Raw genomic sequence first — 14,601 nt, 5'->3', positions numbered from 1 at the left:
TTTCGAGCCCTTAATGAATCAAATAGAGTCTGCCATGGCTACATGCTAACGTTATTGCGCAACTGTAGGAAAAACCTGGCAGCGATAAGGGAATCGAAAGTCACGGTAGCCACACGGTTCCAGGCATCGGCCGTTGGGAACCGGTTTTCGATTCCCATCCCTAGTAGAGGTAGTGGAGGTAAATGTGAAGCCAACACTACGGTGTAGAGGTAGTGGAGGTAAATGTGAAGCCAGCACTACAGTGTAGAGGTAGTGGAGGTAAATGTGAAGCCTGCACTACAGTGTAGAGGTAGTGGAGGTAAATGTGAAGCCAGCACTACGGTGTAGAGGTAGTGGAGGTGAATGTGAAGCCAGCACTACGGTGTAGAGGTAGTGGAGGTAAATGTGAAGCCAGCACTACGGTGTAGAGGTAGTGGAGGTAAATGTGAAGCCAGCACTACGGTGTAGAGGTAGTGGAGGTGAATGTGAAGCCAGCACTACGGTGTAGAGGTAGTGGAGGTAAATGTGAAGCCAGCACTACGGTGTAGAGGTAGTGGAGGTGAATGTGAAGCCAGCACTATGGTGTAGAGGTAGTGGAGGTAAATGTGAAGCCAGCACTACGGTGTAGAGGTAGTGGAGGTAAATGTGAAGCCAGCACTACGGTGTAGAGGTAGTGGAGGTAAATGTGAAGCCAGCACTACGGTGTAGAGGTAGTAGAGGTAAATGTGAAGCCAGCACTACGGTGTAGAGGTAGTGGAGGTAAATGTGAAGCCAGCACTACGGTGTAGAGGTAGTGGAGGTAAATGTGAAGCCAGCACTACGGTGTAGAGGTAGTGGAGGTAAATGTGAAGCCAGCACTACGGTGTAGAGGTAGTGGAGGTGAATGTGAAGCCAGCACTACGGTGTAGAGGTAGTGGAGGTAAATGTGAAGCCAGCACTACGGTGTAGAGGTAGTGGAGGTGAATGTGAAGCCAGCACTACGGTGTAGAGGTAGTGGAGGTAAATGTGAAGCCAGCACTACGGTGTAGAGGTAGTGGAGGTAAATGTGAAGCCAGCACTACGGTGTAGAGGTAGAGGAGGTGAATGTGAAGCCAACACTACAGTGTAGAGGTAGTGGAGGTAAATGTGAAGCCAGCACTACGGTGTAGAGGTAAATGTGAAGCCAGCACTACAGTGTAGAGGTAGTGGAGGTGACATCACCAATTCCCTTAGCTGCAGACTGATGAAACCACCATATATGGTCACACATCCTTCCTGCTCTTTCTGTGTTTGTGGCACAAAATCATTTCTGTCCCAGCCACACAGCTTCTCATCCTGTTACCATGGACACAGCGTGGAACATAGCCAGAACAGGTCTCTAACAATGCAGGCTATATATATATATATTAGTGCTGTCAGGCGATTAAAGAAATTAATCTAATTAATTACAGGATTTGTAATTAATTAATCTAATTAATCGCATTTTAATCGCATTACCATTTTATGCCTCATATTCTATATTCTATAATCATATTTCAAATTGCATGTGTCCGGATGGCAGAATTCAGTAATGTATCTACAAAACCTTCTGTTTAATCATCTTCCATCTATTAATTTGCTTCGATTTTTCAGGTCTGGTCAATTTGAGCATGGTGTTATTCACAGTCAAAGATAAAAAAAAAATATTGATATTCTCATTTGGTTCATTACAATTTACTCAAAATAAAATGTTCATTCAATCAATCACCGCGCAGATTGATTGATTGAATGAAAATGTTATTAACAGATTGCAGAATGGGTACAATACAGTACGGCTCAATACACACAATTGTTAAGGGGATGCAGACCAGAGAAAGACTTTCGTCTTGTTTACATCAGGGTCCCCCATTTTCAATTCATAATGAATTGTAAGTAAGGGTGCAACTTGCACCGTGCAATCCATTCTTTGTGGATCTAGCCCACAGTATATCTGACACTGGGAATACATTCCCTGAGATTCATAGATGTCCCTAGAATCAGATACCAAGAACATGCAAATGGACCATATTAAAAAAAAATCTGTAAATGTGTATTCTACATGCTTATGGAATGAATGAGATACAAAAAAAATATTATAAAAAAAAAAAAAAAAAATTTAATTAATTTTGAGTTAATTTTCATAACGCGATTATTTGCTGTGTAATTAATTAATCTAATTAACGCGATAAACTGACAGCCCTAATATATATATATATATATATAGAGATAGAGATAGAGATAGAGATAGAGATAGAGAGAGAGAGAGAGAGAGAGAGAGAGAGAGAGAGAGAGAGAGAGTGTGTGTTACCTGATGGTAATGATCTCTCCAGGCCTAGCTCTGATGTTCCAGCTACAGTTGACTTTGGAGGGATACTGGAACGGCCAGCCAGGACTGGTGATGACACCACTGGACGCCCGTAACAGCTCTGCCACCTCGCCACATGCTGCTGGAGACACAGACACACACACACACACACACACGCACGCACAAACACGCACACACACACACACACACACACACACATTTAGGACCCCAGGAAGAATAGTCTTTCACCCATGGGTGTAGACTAATGGGGATCCATAAATAAACAAATAAACACATTATAGTTAACACCACACACACATATACAGTATGTGACTCTGCACCATCTAGCCCCATTTGTTAACCTCTTGAGCATCGGACGCCCCGACGACGGTATCATTACCATCATGTATATATTTGAAAGCTTGGGGCCGTCTTAGAAACAGACGCATTATTGCACTGTACTTAAATAAATAACTTATTTGGAACTTTGTGTTTGCCATTTTATTGAAATTATGTTTACAAGTTGCAGGAAATTACAGTAAATGGCTTTCTTTATTGTAATAATAATTATTATTATTATTATTATTATTTATTGTAATCATTTTTTGCGTCACGGACGGACACAGCCCCCCCTCCAGACCACCCCCTATTGTGACTCAGCACCAACTGTTTGAAAATCCTGGGGAAAGGCCTGTAAATTACCTCCATCGGAGACTATGAACCTACACAACACGATTTGGCTGTAAATACTCATAGTTTGAGCTTCACTCCACATGTCGTTGTATACTTGTGTGCAATGACAATTAAAAGTCTATTCTATAGGTATAGGATGATACTATAACTCACCATTAGAGATCCCCGATACGTAGACGTTGTCATTCCGCTGAGAGGCCCGAGAGTTTCCTGAGGAGAGAAATATCACATTGGAGACACATCCCTACTAGCGTGACGCACGGTGCAGTGTGACATGTGTATTTAGGATTAGATGATACAGCACAGCAGGCTTACAAAAGGGACACTTCACCAAAAAACATATTTATTTAGCACATAATCTCACACCCACCCAAGAACTCTAAACACTTGGCACACATATTTAATCATTTAATTTCAAACCTTTATTTAAACTCGAAAGGCAATCGAGGTATATAATACATATAACACATAGAGGTAGAGGTACACTTATCATTTTTCAGCATTTAGCTACAGGCATAGATAACTTGTATGTAATGATAAACAATGTCATAGTAACTGGTGGGTGTTACATTATTTCAAGATAATAAAGGAGCCATGATGTATTGTGTCAAAAAATTAAAAGCAGTAATGCCTGGCATGTAGGTTACTCAGCCTACTCATGTACAGTAGGCTTCCACACTACAGAGCATTTACAGACATAAATAAACTTCATGGCTCATGTCCTACTCTGGGTATTCAGTAGGTGGTGTCAGAGAGGCAACTACCCATGTGACCTAAGAATAGTAGTACTGCACTTGAAAAATATGTAAATAATTTTTAAATCTTCAATTGCAAATTTAATCAATTGTAGTTGTTTTTTCTGGTAAATTAACCCATTCATTGCCGGAGCTTATATCCATCCTTGTAGCCTCTCTGCCAGCTCTATTTGTCTATGGAGATGTTCACCTTATTTGCAGGGCTATAACTTTTTAAATTGTATTGCTAAATTGACATTACCCATTCAACATCAATTATCTATCGTTCAGAATGTAGGAACGTTTAACTTTTTCATTCACACATTCATACCAGGGTTTCCGTTAGAAAAAATTGTTGCCGGTCTCAGGGTCCGGTAGATTTAAATCTACCGGTCAAATGAGAGAAATTCCGGTCAGAGTTTATTGAGCTTAAAAATAATTGACATCCTCAAGGCATGTAGATTTATAATATTTTAACTTAAAACTAGGCTACTTTTGCGTATACAATCATTATATTCCAAATAAAATAAGTCCAGAGACTCCGTGCTGCTGCCGACTTTAAATCAAATAGGTGTCTGTGGGCAGTCGCCCAACATTAATAAACAGCAGTCTGTTATAATCACATTTTTATGAGCTAACGAATTCCGTTATATTGGACATTTGTATTAATTATATCAAGCGAAGAACTGAGAAATTTGGCAGAGAGAGACGGCAACATTATCGTGGGTTTGCGTGATGACTCTCTCCACCTCGCAACGACTTATTTGCAAAGAGTATGGCGCTGCAGAGCAGCAGATTCAGCTGTTTTTTGGCTCTATCTGGGGACCGCTCAACAGCGCCCCCCCACCCAACAGCTGAATTGCCAATGGCTGAATTGGAGTACTGCACTGTGCCGCTGCTGCTCCGGCTCTGCAGCTACACATGCACTCGCAAAACCCAGCACTAAGCTCTCGCTGACAACATTATTATACCTGCTTGGTGAAGCAACGATGAAACAAATGTAATGATTGTTTCGTTCATCCATCGCATAGGCTATTTAATTTTAGCCTATTTTAATACAATTCAAATAATCAAATTGTGCTTAGAGGGAATTATTTTCACCGGACATTAAGACCGGAGAGATTAAATATGTCGGACTTCAACAGATTTTGCCGGTCAAATACCGGTAATTACCGGCTAACGGAAACGCTGATTCATACAAAAATACGGTCTAGAGTATAAATATGTTTTTATCGTTTTCTGCAGTATTTCATAGAACGTGAGTTATAGCCATAAATGCATATATTAGATCATCAAATGCAGTTTGATACCTATCGACGCCAGATAAAAAATGTCAACTGTACACGGTCGTAGACATTATGACTCTTCATCTGCGGTTGACCGGAGGGGGGGGGTAGTTTATAATTCAATGGCCGACGTTAAATAATTTATGTAGTATGGGTGATATATAGATCAGAGCAGTTTGTATCGAAAATGGTAAAGAAAACGCTGAAACTCACCCCAGTCTCCTCTTACCGTTGGGTGATGAGCGTGGAGCAAAAAGATCGCCATTATGGGATGTTGATCTAGGTTAGGGCTGGGCGATATGACGATATTATATAAATATCGGGTACAGTTCATTAACGATACACTTTTTCAACGTATCGTGGATATCGTGATGTTTTGCCCAAGAGGATTGTGTCGCGTCAATCTGTAATAACGCTTGCCGATTGGTGCTAAGAACAGCAGGGCGGGTGCAAGCGGTGTGACGTCATTGGCAGACTCGACTGTCAATCAAAATGATTATGTTTCCGTCAGAATGAATGAATGAAAACTGTATTAAAAGGTTGCAGAATGGGTACAATACAGTACAGGAGGATGAAGACCAGAAAAAGACTTTCGGCTTTTTTACATAAGGGTCCTCCATTTTTTATTCATCAAAACATTTAGAGACATACATATATACAGTAGTTTCATAAAAATGCTAAAATGCTATTTATTTATTTATTGATTGATTGATTTAAAACTTTAACATATTGCAGAATGGGTACAGTACAGCTCAATACATACAATTGTTAAGGGGATGCAGACCAGAGAAAGACTTTAATCTTGTTTACATCAGGGTCCCCCATTTTCAATTCATCATATTTCATATCTAAATCATATAATATCTCATATGCAATATATAATCTAATAATCTAAATCTAATATAAAAATGCTAAATGCATGGGTATTTTATTTTGTCTTTAATGTTAGCTTGCAAACTCAAATACTGTCTTGGTAAGCCTCATAATGAATTGTTTGGGGTAAAAAAGAAAAACATTGTGATGTGTATCGTGTATCGCCGAAAGGTCAGAAAATATCGTGATATCATATTTAGGCCATATCGCCCAGCCCTAATCTAGGTGATCCAGTTCCGGTTTGTATAATACTAATACACGTCCAATCATGTTGTTTATTGAGTTATGGTAACGGATCGATATGCACGGTGTCTGGATAGAGTCCCGCGAGTGGCCGGACAGAATAGGGGACGGACTAAGCACTTCCGGTGACTTCCGGTTTTGGCAACTCGCCGATCGGCCACCAGGTGGCGGTATTGAAGCGTTTGAGAGTTGAGCGGAGTCCTACAACACCAGCAAAGACTCCGTGGGTGAAATGTGAATACCATGACGAAAATATGAAATATTGATCTCAAAGACACTGTAAAACGTCATTGGCAGATTACGCATGTCGGAGAATGAGGTCTTAACACGTCATCGGCGGAGAAAGGGTTAATAGTTTAAATGAATCGACTAATCGATAAAATAATCAATAACTTATTGTTAGTTGCAGCCCTACTGGACACACCCAAACGTCTCTCTATATTTCTCTCTCCCTCTCTCCAATCAGAGCACGAGTGAGTGAGTGAGTGAGTGAGTGAGTGAGTGAGTGAGTGAGTGAGTGAGTGAGTGAGTCTGTTTGTGTGTCCTACACTACAATTCACTCTCAAACGGTAATATGCTTACTGACTGATTCAGACCCACAAATCCACTAGGGCCTATATCTATAACGTTCTCCCTACCTCATGTCGGTGGACGGAAGCAACAGACAAACATAATTTTTTTTTTATCCACTTTTTCTCCCATTTTCTATATTTTCTCCCATCCCAATTTCGTATCATCCAATTCAACCCTCCCCTGTCACGAACGCTGTTTCTTGCCTCCCACAAGCCGGCTGCAATGTGGACTAAGTCATACATAGCACAAGTCCCCTCCGGTACTTGAGGTAACAGCAGTCGCATCTTTTCACCTGCGCAGCTCGATCTCTCAGTGGCGAGGAGTAACGCGTGGGAGGCTCACGCTGCCCCCGACACTTGCTGATTCTACTGCGCAGGCGCACCAATCGACCTGTAGGAGTCGCTGTCCACAACGCCCGATCCCCACCCATCAGTTTCCCACCTCCTAATACGGCCAATGTGTATTAGTACGGACGGCCAGCTAAACTGAAAGCAATGTGGAGCGCTGGGCTCGAACAGGCAAGCCCAGCGTCTCCGTCATTCGTGGCGAGCGCCTTGCCCACTACGCCACCTAGCCGCCCAATAGACAAACATAATGTTATGCACCCGGAGACACTGCAACCTTATGTTGCTAACGGTAGTAGCCTGCATGAATCTAGCGGCTGTAGCCGGTTACAGCCGGTTTCGGGCCATTAACCCTTTCACTGACACACTACAGAAGGTTAACCCTTTACTATCACACTACCGACAGTAACCGTCGGTAGTGTGATAGTAAAGGGTTAACCTTCTGTGGTGTGGCAGTGAAAGGGTTAACCTGCTGTTGTGTGGCAGTGAAAGGGTTAACCTTCTGTGTATTGTCGCAGTGAAAGGGTTAACCGCTTGGTAGTGCGGCAGTGAAAGGGTTAACGTGATCTACTGCTGGCAAACTGAACTGCCACCATGTATAAATAATAATGTATAACGTTTTTTAATCAAATCACCCAATTTAAATTCGTTTTTTAAACCGAGGACCGAGAATAGGCGGCTTCTCTTTGATGACCCTCCCGGAGCTCGGATAGGAATGGGTCTGTCCATGGTTTCTTATCGTCCCTGAATGGTCCCACATGTGTCCACAGTTCTGCTGCTCATTTTTTGTTTTTGTTTTTAAGTTTCGGGAAATGACAGCAAATGGCTTTCTTTATTGCAAATAGTTTTGCCTCCCATACAGCCCCCTTCGGACCACCCCCTGGTTGTGACTCAGCAAATCCTGAGGAAAGCCCTGATTCATATTAACTACACTCCCTCTGCCTGTGTTGGTGCGTTTCATGTGAGAGAGAATGAGCAAGATATAACATATTAGAATATTGTGTGTGTTTGTGTTGTGTATATTTGTGTTGTATGAGAGATTTGTAAGAGAGTTTGCAAAAAATATCATGTTAGCTCAGAGAGAGAGAAAGGTAGAGAGAGAAAGAGAAAGGTAGAGAGAGGTAAAGAGAGAGAAGGGGGAACAACAGGCATGTTAAAAGGGTGTGTGCTTCACGTGACAGAAAGGAGCAAGATAGGTCATGTTAGAAAACTCTGTAGTGGTAGTGTGAGAGGACCCAGCCCTGCTAGCATGTTAGAACAGAACATGTCTCTCAGCCCTGCTAGCATGTTAGAACAGAACGTGTCTCTCAGGCCTGTTAGTAGGGGTGGGAAAAAAATCGATACGTAGTAGTATCGCGATACTTTGCGTGGCGATACTGTATGCAATTGTAGCTTACCACCACCGGTATGACTGTGTATGAACGAATAATGGACTCTGTGAAGCGCTCTGGGTGTCATGAAGAGCGCTATATAAATCCAAGCCATTATTATTATTATTATTATAAAAAGATATATATTAAAAAGAAAATTGTATAAGGAAGTTGCATTGTTCATTTCAATACCTGTAATAATACAGTAGTCCACACACACACATGTGCATTCAATATGACTGTAATACAAACAGTTCAGTTTGTCAGGTACATGCAACACAGATTACAGTGTTTACATCTGTCTGCTTGAGAAAATCCCATGTACTGCAAAAAAATTATTGAAGTGAGATGAACAGAATGAACTTTATTTTATTAGATAAAACATGTTGACAAAGTTTTACTTTGCAGTTGAAAAAAGGTAATAAATTTTTTTTTTTTAAATACTCAGCGTATCGCGATATATTTAGTATCGCGATACTATCGTATCATGATGCAAGTATCGTATCGTGAGGTCTCTGGCGATTCCCACCCCTACCTGTTAGCATGTTAGAACAGAACCGGTCTCTCAGGCCTGTTAGTATGTATAACAGAACGTGTCTCTCAGGTCTGTTATAGTATCGTATAACAGAATGTGTCTCTCAGCCCTGCTAGCATGTTAGAACAGAATGTGTCTCTCAGGCCTGTTATAGTATCATATAACAGAACGTGTCTCTCAGCCCTGCTAGCATGTTAGAACAGAACGTGTCTCTCAGGCCTGTTAGCATGTTAAAACAGAACGTGTCTCTCAGGCCTGTTAGTATGTTAGAACAGAACGTGTCTCTCAGGCCTGTTAGCATGTTAAAACAGAACGTGTCTCTCAGGCCTGTTAGTATGTTAGAACAGAACGTGTCTCTCAGGCCTGTTAGCATGTTAGAACAGAACGTCTCTCAGGCCTGTTAGTATGTTAGAACAGAACGTGTCTCTCAGGCCTGTTAGCATGTTAGAACAGAACGTCTCTCAGGCCTGTTAGTATGTTAGAACATAACGTGTCTCTCAGCCCTGTTAGTATGTTAGAACAGAACGTCTCTCAGATCTGTTAGTATGTTAGAACAGAGCGTGTCTCTCAGATCTGTTAGTATGTTAGAACAGAACGTGTCTCTCAGATCTGTTAGCATGTTAGAACAGAACGTGTCTCAGCCATGCTAGGAAACCTCTGGAACTCATATGTAGGGCTGACTGACCCCAATGCTCGCAAGCTTCAATCGCTGCCACGGTAATCCATCCCATAAATCAAGATCCTAATGCCTTGTTGTCGTTAGTTTTTATAGCTGCGACCAGCCGCTCTATATGATATGACCGTCTCTGATGGTTGGTTAATTTGGTCCACAAAATGTCCCCCAGCCACAGATACTGACTCCACAACAATGTTATGTGCTGATAACAACATCGATCAGACCTCATGGAACGTTACAGAAAACAAGCCGTTTACTCCACTGGGTCTGAAAGAGGCACAGTGACAGATAAACAAATAGCTTGCCGGCAAAAACGGTCATCAATAAAGTAAATTTGACTTACTCGTCTCTCAGGCCGCAATGAATTTGTGGCACTGCGATTAGATGAATGATTTATGTGTGTTACCAAGGCAAGGCATAACAAAAAATATTGTTTGTTTCCTGTTGGTTGTCAGTTAAGGCCATGGGTAGGTAGGGAATTTATTTTATTTTATTTTTTATTTTATTCTTTCCCACAACGACTATGGATAGGGAATTTCTTTATTTAATTAAAATGTTCACAACAACATGGATGCATGTACTCTGCCAGCATGTTTAATATCCATAATACTAAAGGTTTGACTAAGATTTCTATGAAACTTTATTAAAAGAAAATTTTTTATTTTTATTTTTTATAATTCTTTTTAAAAACTCATAAAATATATTGGGTCGCACCTAAATCGGCAGGGTCGGTCGGCAACGGAAACAAACCATTATTTTTTTTAGGCCCAATGGCTGTCAGTGTGCACCCAGAGACAACGGCGTTGATATTAAAGTTTAGAATAGCCTGGGTGTGCAGGCATTGCCTTGCTGCTGGTGTCAGTACAGAGTGACACAAAATCATCCTTTGCCTGTACTGTGAGCTCTAAATGCATAAATTAGGTTTTAATTCTGGTTCAGACCCTCTAGCAATGCTATGTAAACCTCATCCGAGGGCACAGGAAGAACATACTGACTGAACTGCCCTGGAGTACAGGAAGAACATACTGACTGAACTGCCCTGGAGTACAGGAAGAACATACTGACTGAACTGTCCTGGAGTACAGGAAGAACATACTGACTGAACTGTCCTGGAGTACAGGAAGAACATACTGACTGAACTGTCCTGGGACACTGGAAGAACATACTGACTGAACTGTCCTGGAGTACAGGAAGAACATACTGACTGAACTGTCCTGGGACACAGGAAGAACATACTGACTGAACTGTCCTGGAGTACAGGAAGAACATACTGACTGAACTGTCCTGGAGTACAGGAAGAACATACTGACTGAACTGTCCTGGGACACAGGAAGAACATACTGACTGAACTGCTACCTGTACAGGAGCACAGGAAGAACATATAGTAAGATATAGATCAGGGGTGGACAATTATTTTTCCCGGGGAGCCGAATGAGCAACTGGTAAGCGTGTATGTTATTATTTGGCAATTAACACTTTGAGCGCCACTCACGGCTAATCTCGGGTTTACGACTGTGACGTTGAAAGCCACGTCACGGCTTTTCTCTGATTTTTTTTATTAGCAATCTGAAATCATATTGCATCACCCGAGCCTACCGTTGGAGATCCAGGGGCCGCCGGCGATCAGATGTGAAAAAAGCGCCCCCTATCGTCTCCCAGATGGTAAATCACCCTTTTGGAATGGACTCAATGAAAATGGATGGGGGGAAAAAAATATTCCAGTCCACATTTTCCAGTCCACTGATGCAGCCGGAGTTACCAGAGTTCATTCTGGAGCCTCTGAGCCGCGGCGAGCATGGGTTATACACTGTACACAACACGTTGGATCAATATACTTATCGATTTTTTTCGAATGGTGATCAGGAATTGGAATATACCATTTGGATACCATCTGATGTCAGGTAAGGAATCTATGTTATTAGTGTTAGGATAATCAGACTCGTTTTCATCGAGATATAAGCGTTTCCACTATATGTGATATGGCTGTTTCACTGTAAAAGCCATGTGGAAATAATAGCAGCGATTATCAGCGCACGGCACGAGCGTACGTACACATACTATCGACCATCTAGCGTTTATTTGAAAACGATTCATAAATAGACCGACAAATGATAACGTTCTGGAATATTCCAGTAAAGGCGATTATCAGGGAATGTGTTGTTTTTTCTTCAAAACGTGGTTTTCAAAATGCTATAAAAAGGAAATGAAGCGATAAACACAATCTGCTTTGCCAATGTTGACTGGAAAATGATTCTTTGATAAGCGATGGGCAGATTAGACACATAGCATAATTTAAAACATAGATTAGGCGATATTAACGTTACATGGGCCGTGGACCGTGGCATCAACGGGGTAAAAAGGAAAACACGGCCTGGCACTGAAAGTGTTAAAGGTGAAGTTAGCTTTCAAAAATATCATTTATTCAAATTGAATTTATTTCCAAAATGATAAACAAAATGTGAAACATTAATAACAAAGGGCATGTATGAAAAAGTGCTATACAAATAAAGTTATTATTTTGAGTTTCATATACTATTGAAACAAGGATTTTCTTAGCTTTCTAAAGACATCACATCATCTTATAGCCAAAATAAACAAGACATGTCACTGAACTGTGTAAAGAAAAGTGTCCCAGTTTTGTAGCCTTTTTTACTTTACATGCCTATATTAAACATTTAATGTTTTCAGAACTGTGCACAAAAAAAAAAAAAAAAAGTGTCCCATTTCACTTGTTATATTTCCACATTTTAGTGTTCTTCAGTTCTTTATTTTTTTTTATTCAGTGTGATAAATCCAGTCTCTGTTGGCTTTAACAAGTCCATCAAAGTCAGGTTGCATGTCTGAGGTGGAGATGCGAAGCACAGCTGCCAGATGTTCATCAGTGAGAGAGGATCTGTACCTGGACTTGGTAAACGTCATGACTGAGAATGTCTGTTCATGTAGGTGGATCCAAAGAGAACCAACATCTTCTGAGCATGTCTCCTCATGTTTGGAAAGTTCTCCTCCTTGAGAGCAGAGTAGAACTCTAGCAGTGATGCTGACTTAAAGTGCTCTTTCAGTAGTGAATCAGACTGCAGGTCAATGAGTTCAAGCTGAACATCAGTGGGTGCACTATCAACACTGCAGGTAAATGGAGGAAACCCTTTAAAAATTAAATTCATCCTCAACCTTTTTGAAATCTCGAAAACGCCTTGAAAATTCATCATGCAGTGCTCCTAACATGGATGAGTACCTGTGCCGTTGATCAGCTGATGGTTTGACTTCTTTCAGGGTTTTCATGTGTTCGAGATTGTTGCTGCCTAGTTGCCTTGAAATTAATTGCAAATAAAAAAAATGTAATCTACCTACCTCAGTTGTGGAAAAAAAACCACACTCGACAGTTTTCGGCTTGCCATTGCCCTGACTGCTTTGTTGTTGAATCAAGTCAAATCCTAGGTAAGCGTATATTGTGCGTGTGAACGTTGACATGAAAAGAAAAAATGTTAAAAAGAAGAAGAAAAAGAAATCATAAAAAAGATTTTTTTTTTTTTTAATTATCATGTAATCTTTCACGGGCCGGTCAGAATCATCCCGCGGGCCGCACAATGCCCAGGTCTGATAGATTGTGTCCTGGAGCACAGGATGAGTGAACTCTTAAAATTGGCTGCTAAACCGTTAATAATCCATTTATATTGGTGACCTTTGCTTAAGATAGCATCTAAGAAATCATGCTCACAGATAGTACTCCCCTAAAGAAAGATGTCCATAGTCCACAACCTGACTGTTATACAATACTGCTGATTTTTTTAGTCAGTTAACCTCTTTCACACACAGAGCAATGTTTATCAGCCTTTTTGAATGGCCAGCAGCATGCAAACATTCAATTTCAGCATGTTGCTTACCATGTAGCTAGGCATAAAAAAATTGTTTGGTTCCGGTTGGTTGTCAGTTAAGGCCATGAGTAGGTAGGACATTTATTTTATTTTATCTCTCCCATGGCGACTATGGATAGGGAATTTCTTTATTTAATTAAAATGTTCGACAACATGGATGCATGTACTCTGCCAGCATGTTTAATATCCATAATACTAAAGGTTTGACTAAGGTTTTTATGAAACTATTAAAAAATAAAAATTAAGATTTTAAAACTTGGGTCGCACCTAAATCGGCAGGGTCGGTCGGCAACCGGAACCAAACCAAGTTCAAGTTCAAGTTCAAGTTCTTTAATAGTTGTCATACAGAAGTACAGAATACTTTCATACAAAATGCTTCTTACTGTTACGCTCCAGAGACTGTGCTAGACAAGATAGTATCAAATAACATAATAACATAATATAGCATGAATTTAGAAGAAGAAAATGAGGTCACAGTGTTCGGTATAGACATATGTACAATGTTCTGAGTTACCATATAATATACAATACACAATACTATGCAGTGTACTAATGTACAGTACTATCTAGTGCAAAGCAGAAATGGGATGAGGTACAATTTTAGGTACAATTTACAGTAAGGTGTACGAGTTGTAGTGCAATCCTTCATCCATAAATATAAAGTGTGGGGAGTGGGTGCTACAGTGTGTTTGTTTAAAGTGGGTGTGTGCTATAAGTGTGTGGAGTGGGTGCTACAGTGTGTTTGTTTAAAGTGAGTGTGTGCGTGTGGATGTGTGTGCTATGTGCGTTTGGTGGTTGTTGTTGTGTAGTGTTCATTCATTGTTCGTTTAGCAGCCTGATGGCCTGGGGATAGAAGCTTCTTCTGAGTCTTTCTGTGCTCGCCTTGAGACTCCTGTATCGCTTGCCTGACCGCAGCAGTTCAAAGAGGCAGTTGTTCGGGTGACTGGAGTCTTTAATGATTCTCTTAGCCTTGCCCTTGCAACGCTTGTAGTAAATGTTCTGGAGGGTGGGGAGCCCCCCTCCAATTGTGCGTTCGGCTGAACGTGTCACTCTTTGTAGTCTGCTTTGGTCTTGTGCAGTGCTATTCCCAAACCAGGAGGTGATGTTGCCGGTCAAGATGC

At 41.0% G+C, this 14,601-nt stretch overlaps 1 protein-coding gene across 2 annotated transcripts in view; it reads right to left on the bottom strand.

Moving 5' to 3' along the window:
* lrp12 (low density lipoprotein receptor-related protein 12) overlaps positions 1–14,601 on the bottom strand; it is a 74,310-nt gene that overhangs the window by 34,616 nt on the left and 25,093 nt on the right. The window contains exons 2-3 of one of the 2 annotated variants that reach the window (XM_084312891.1): positions 3,128–3,184; positions 2,285–2,423 (exon numbers count right to left, since the gene is read on the bottom strand). In XM_084312891.1, the coding sequence (XP_084169017.1) occupies positions 2,285–2,423; positions 3,128–3,184 (196 nt within the window). The remainder of the gene's footprint in view (positions 1–2,284; positions 2,424–3,127; positions 3,185–14,601) is intronic. The other variant, XM_084312892.1, reaches the window with a different exon arrangement.

This window comes from Notolepis coatsorum (assembly GCF_963971535.1).
Source record: "Notolepis coatsorum genome assembly, chromosome: 4".
Taxonomy (NCBI): Eukaryota; Metazoa; Chordata; class Actinopteri; order Aulopiformes; family Paralepididae; genus Notolepis; species Notolepis coatsorum.
This window is presented reverse-complemented; position numbering and strand designations above follow the sequence as displayed.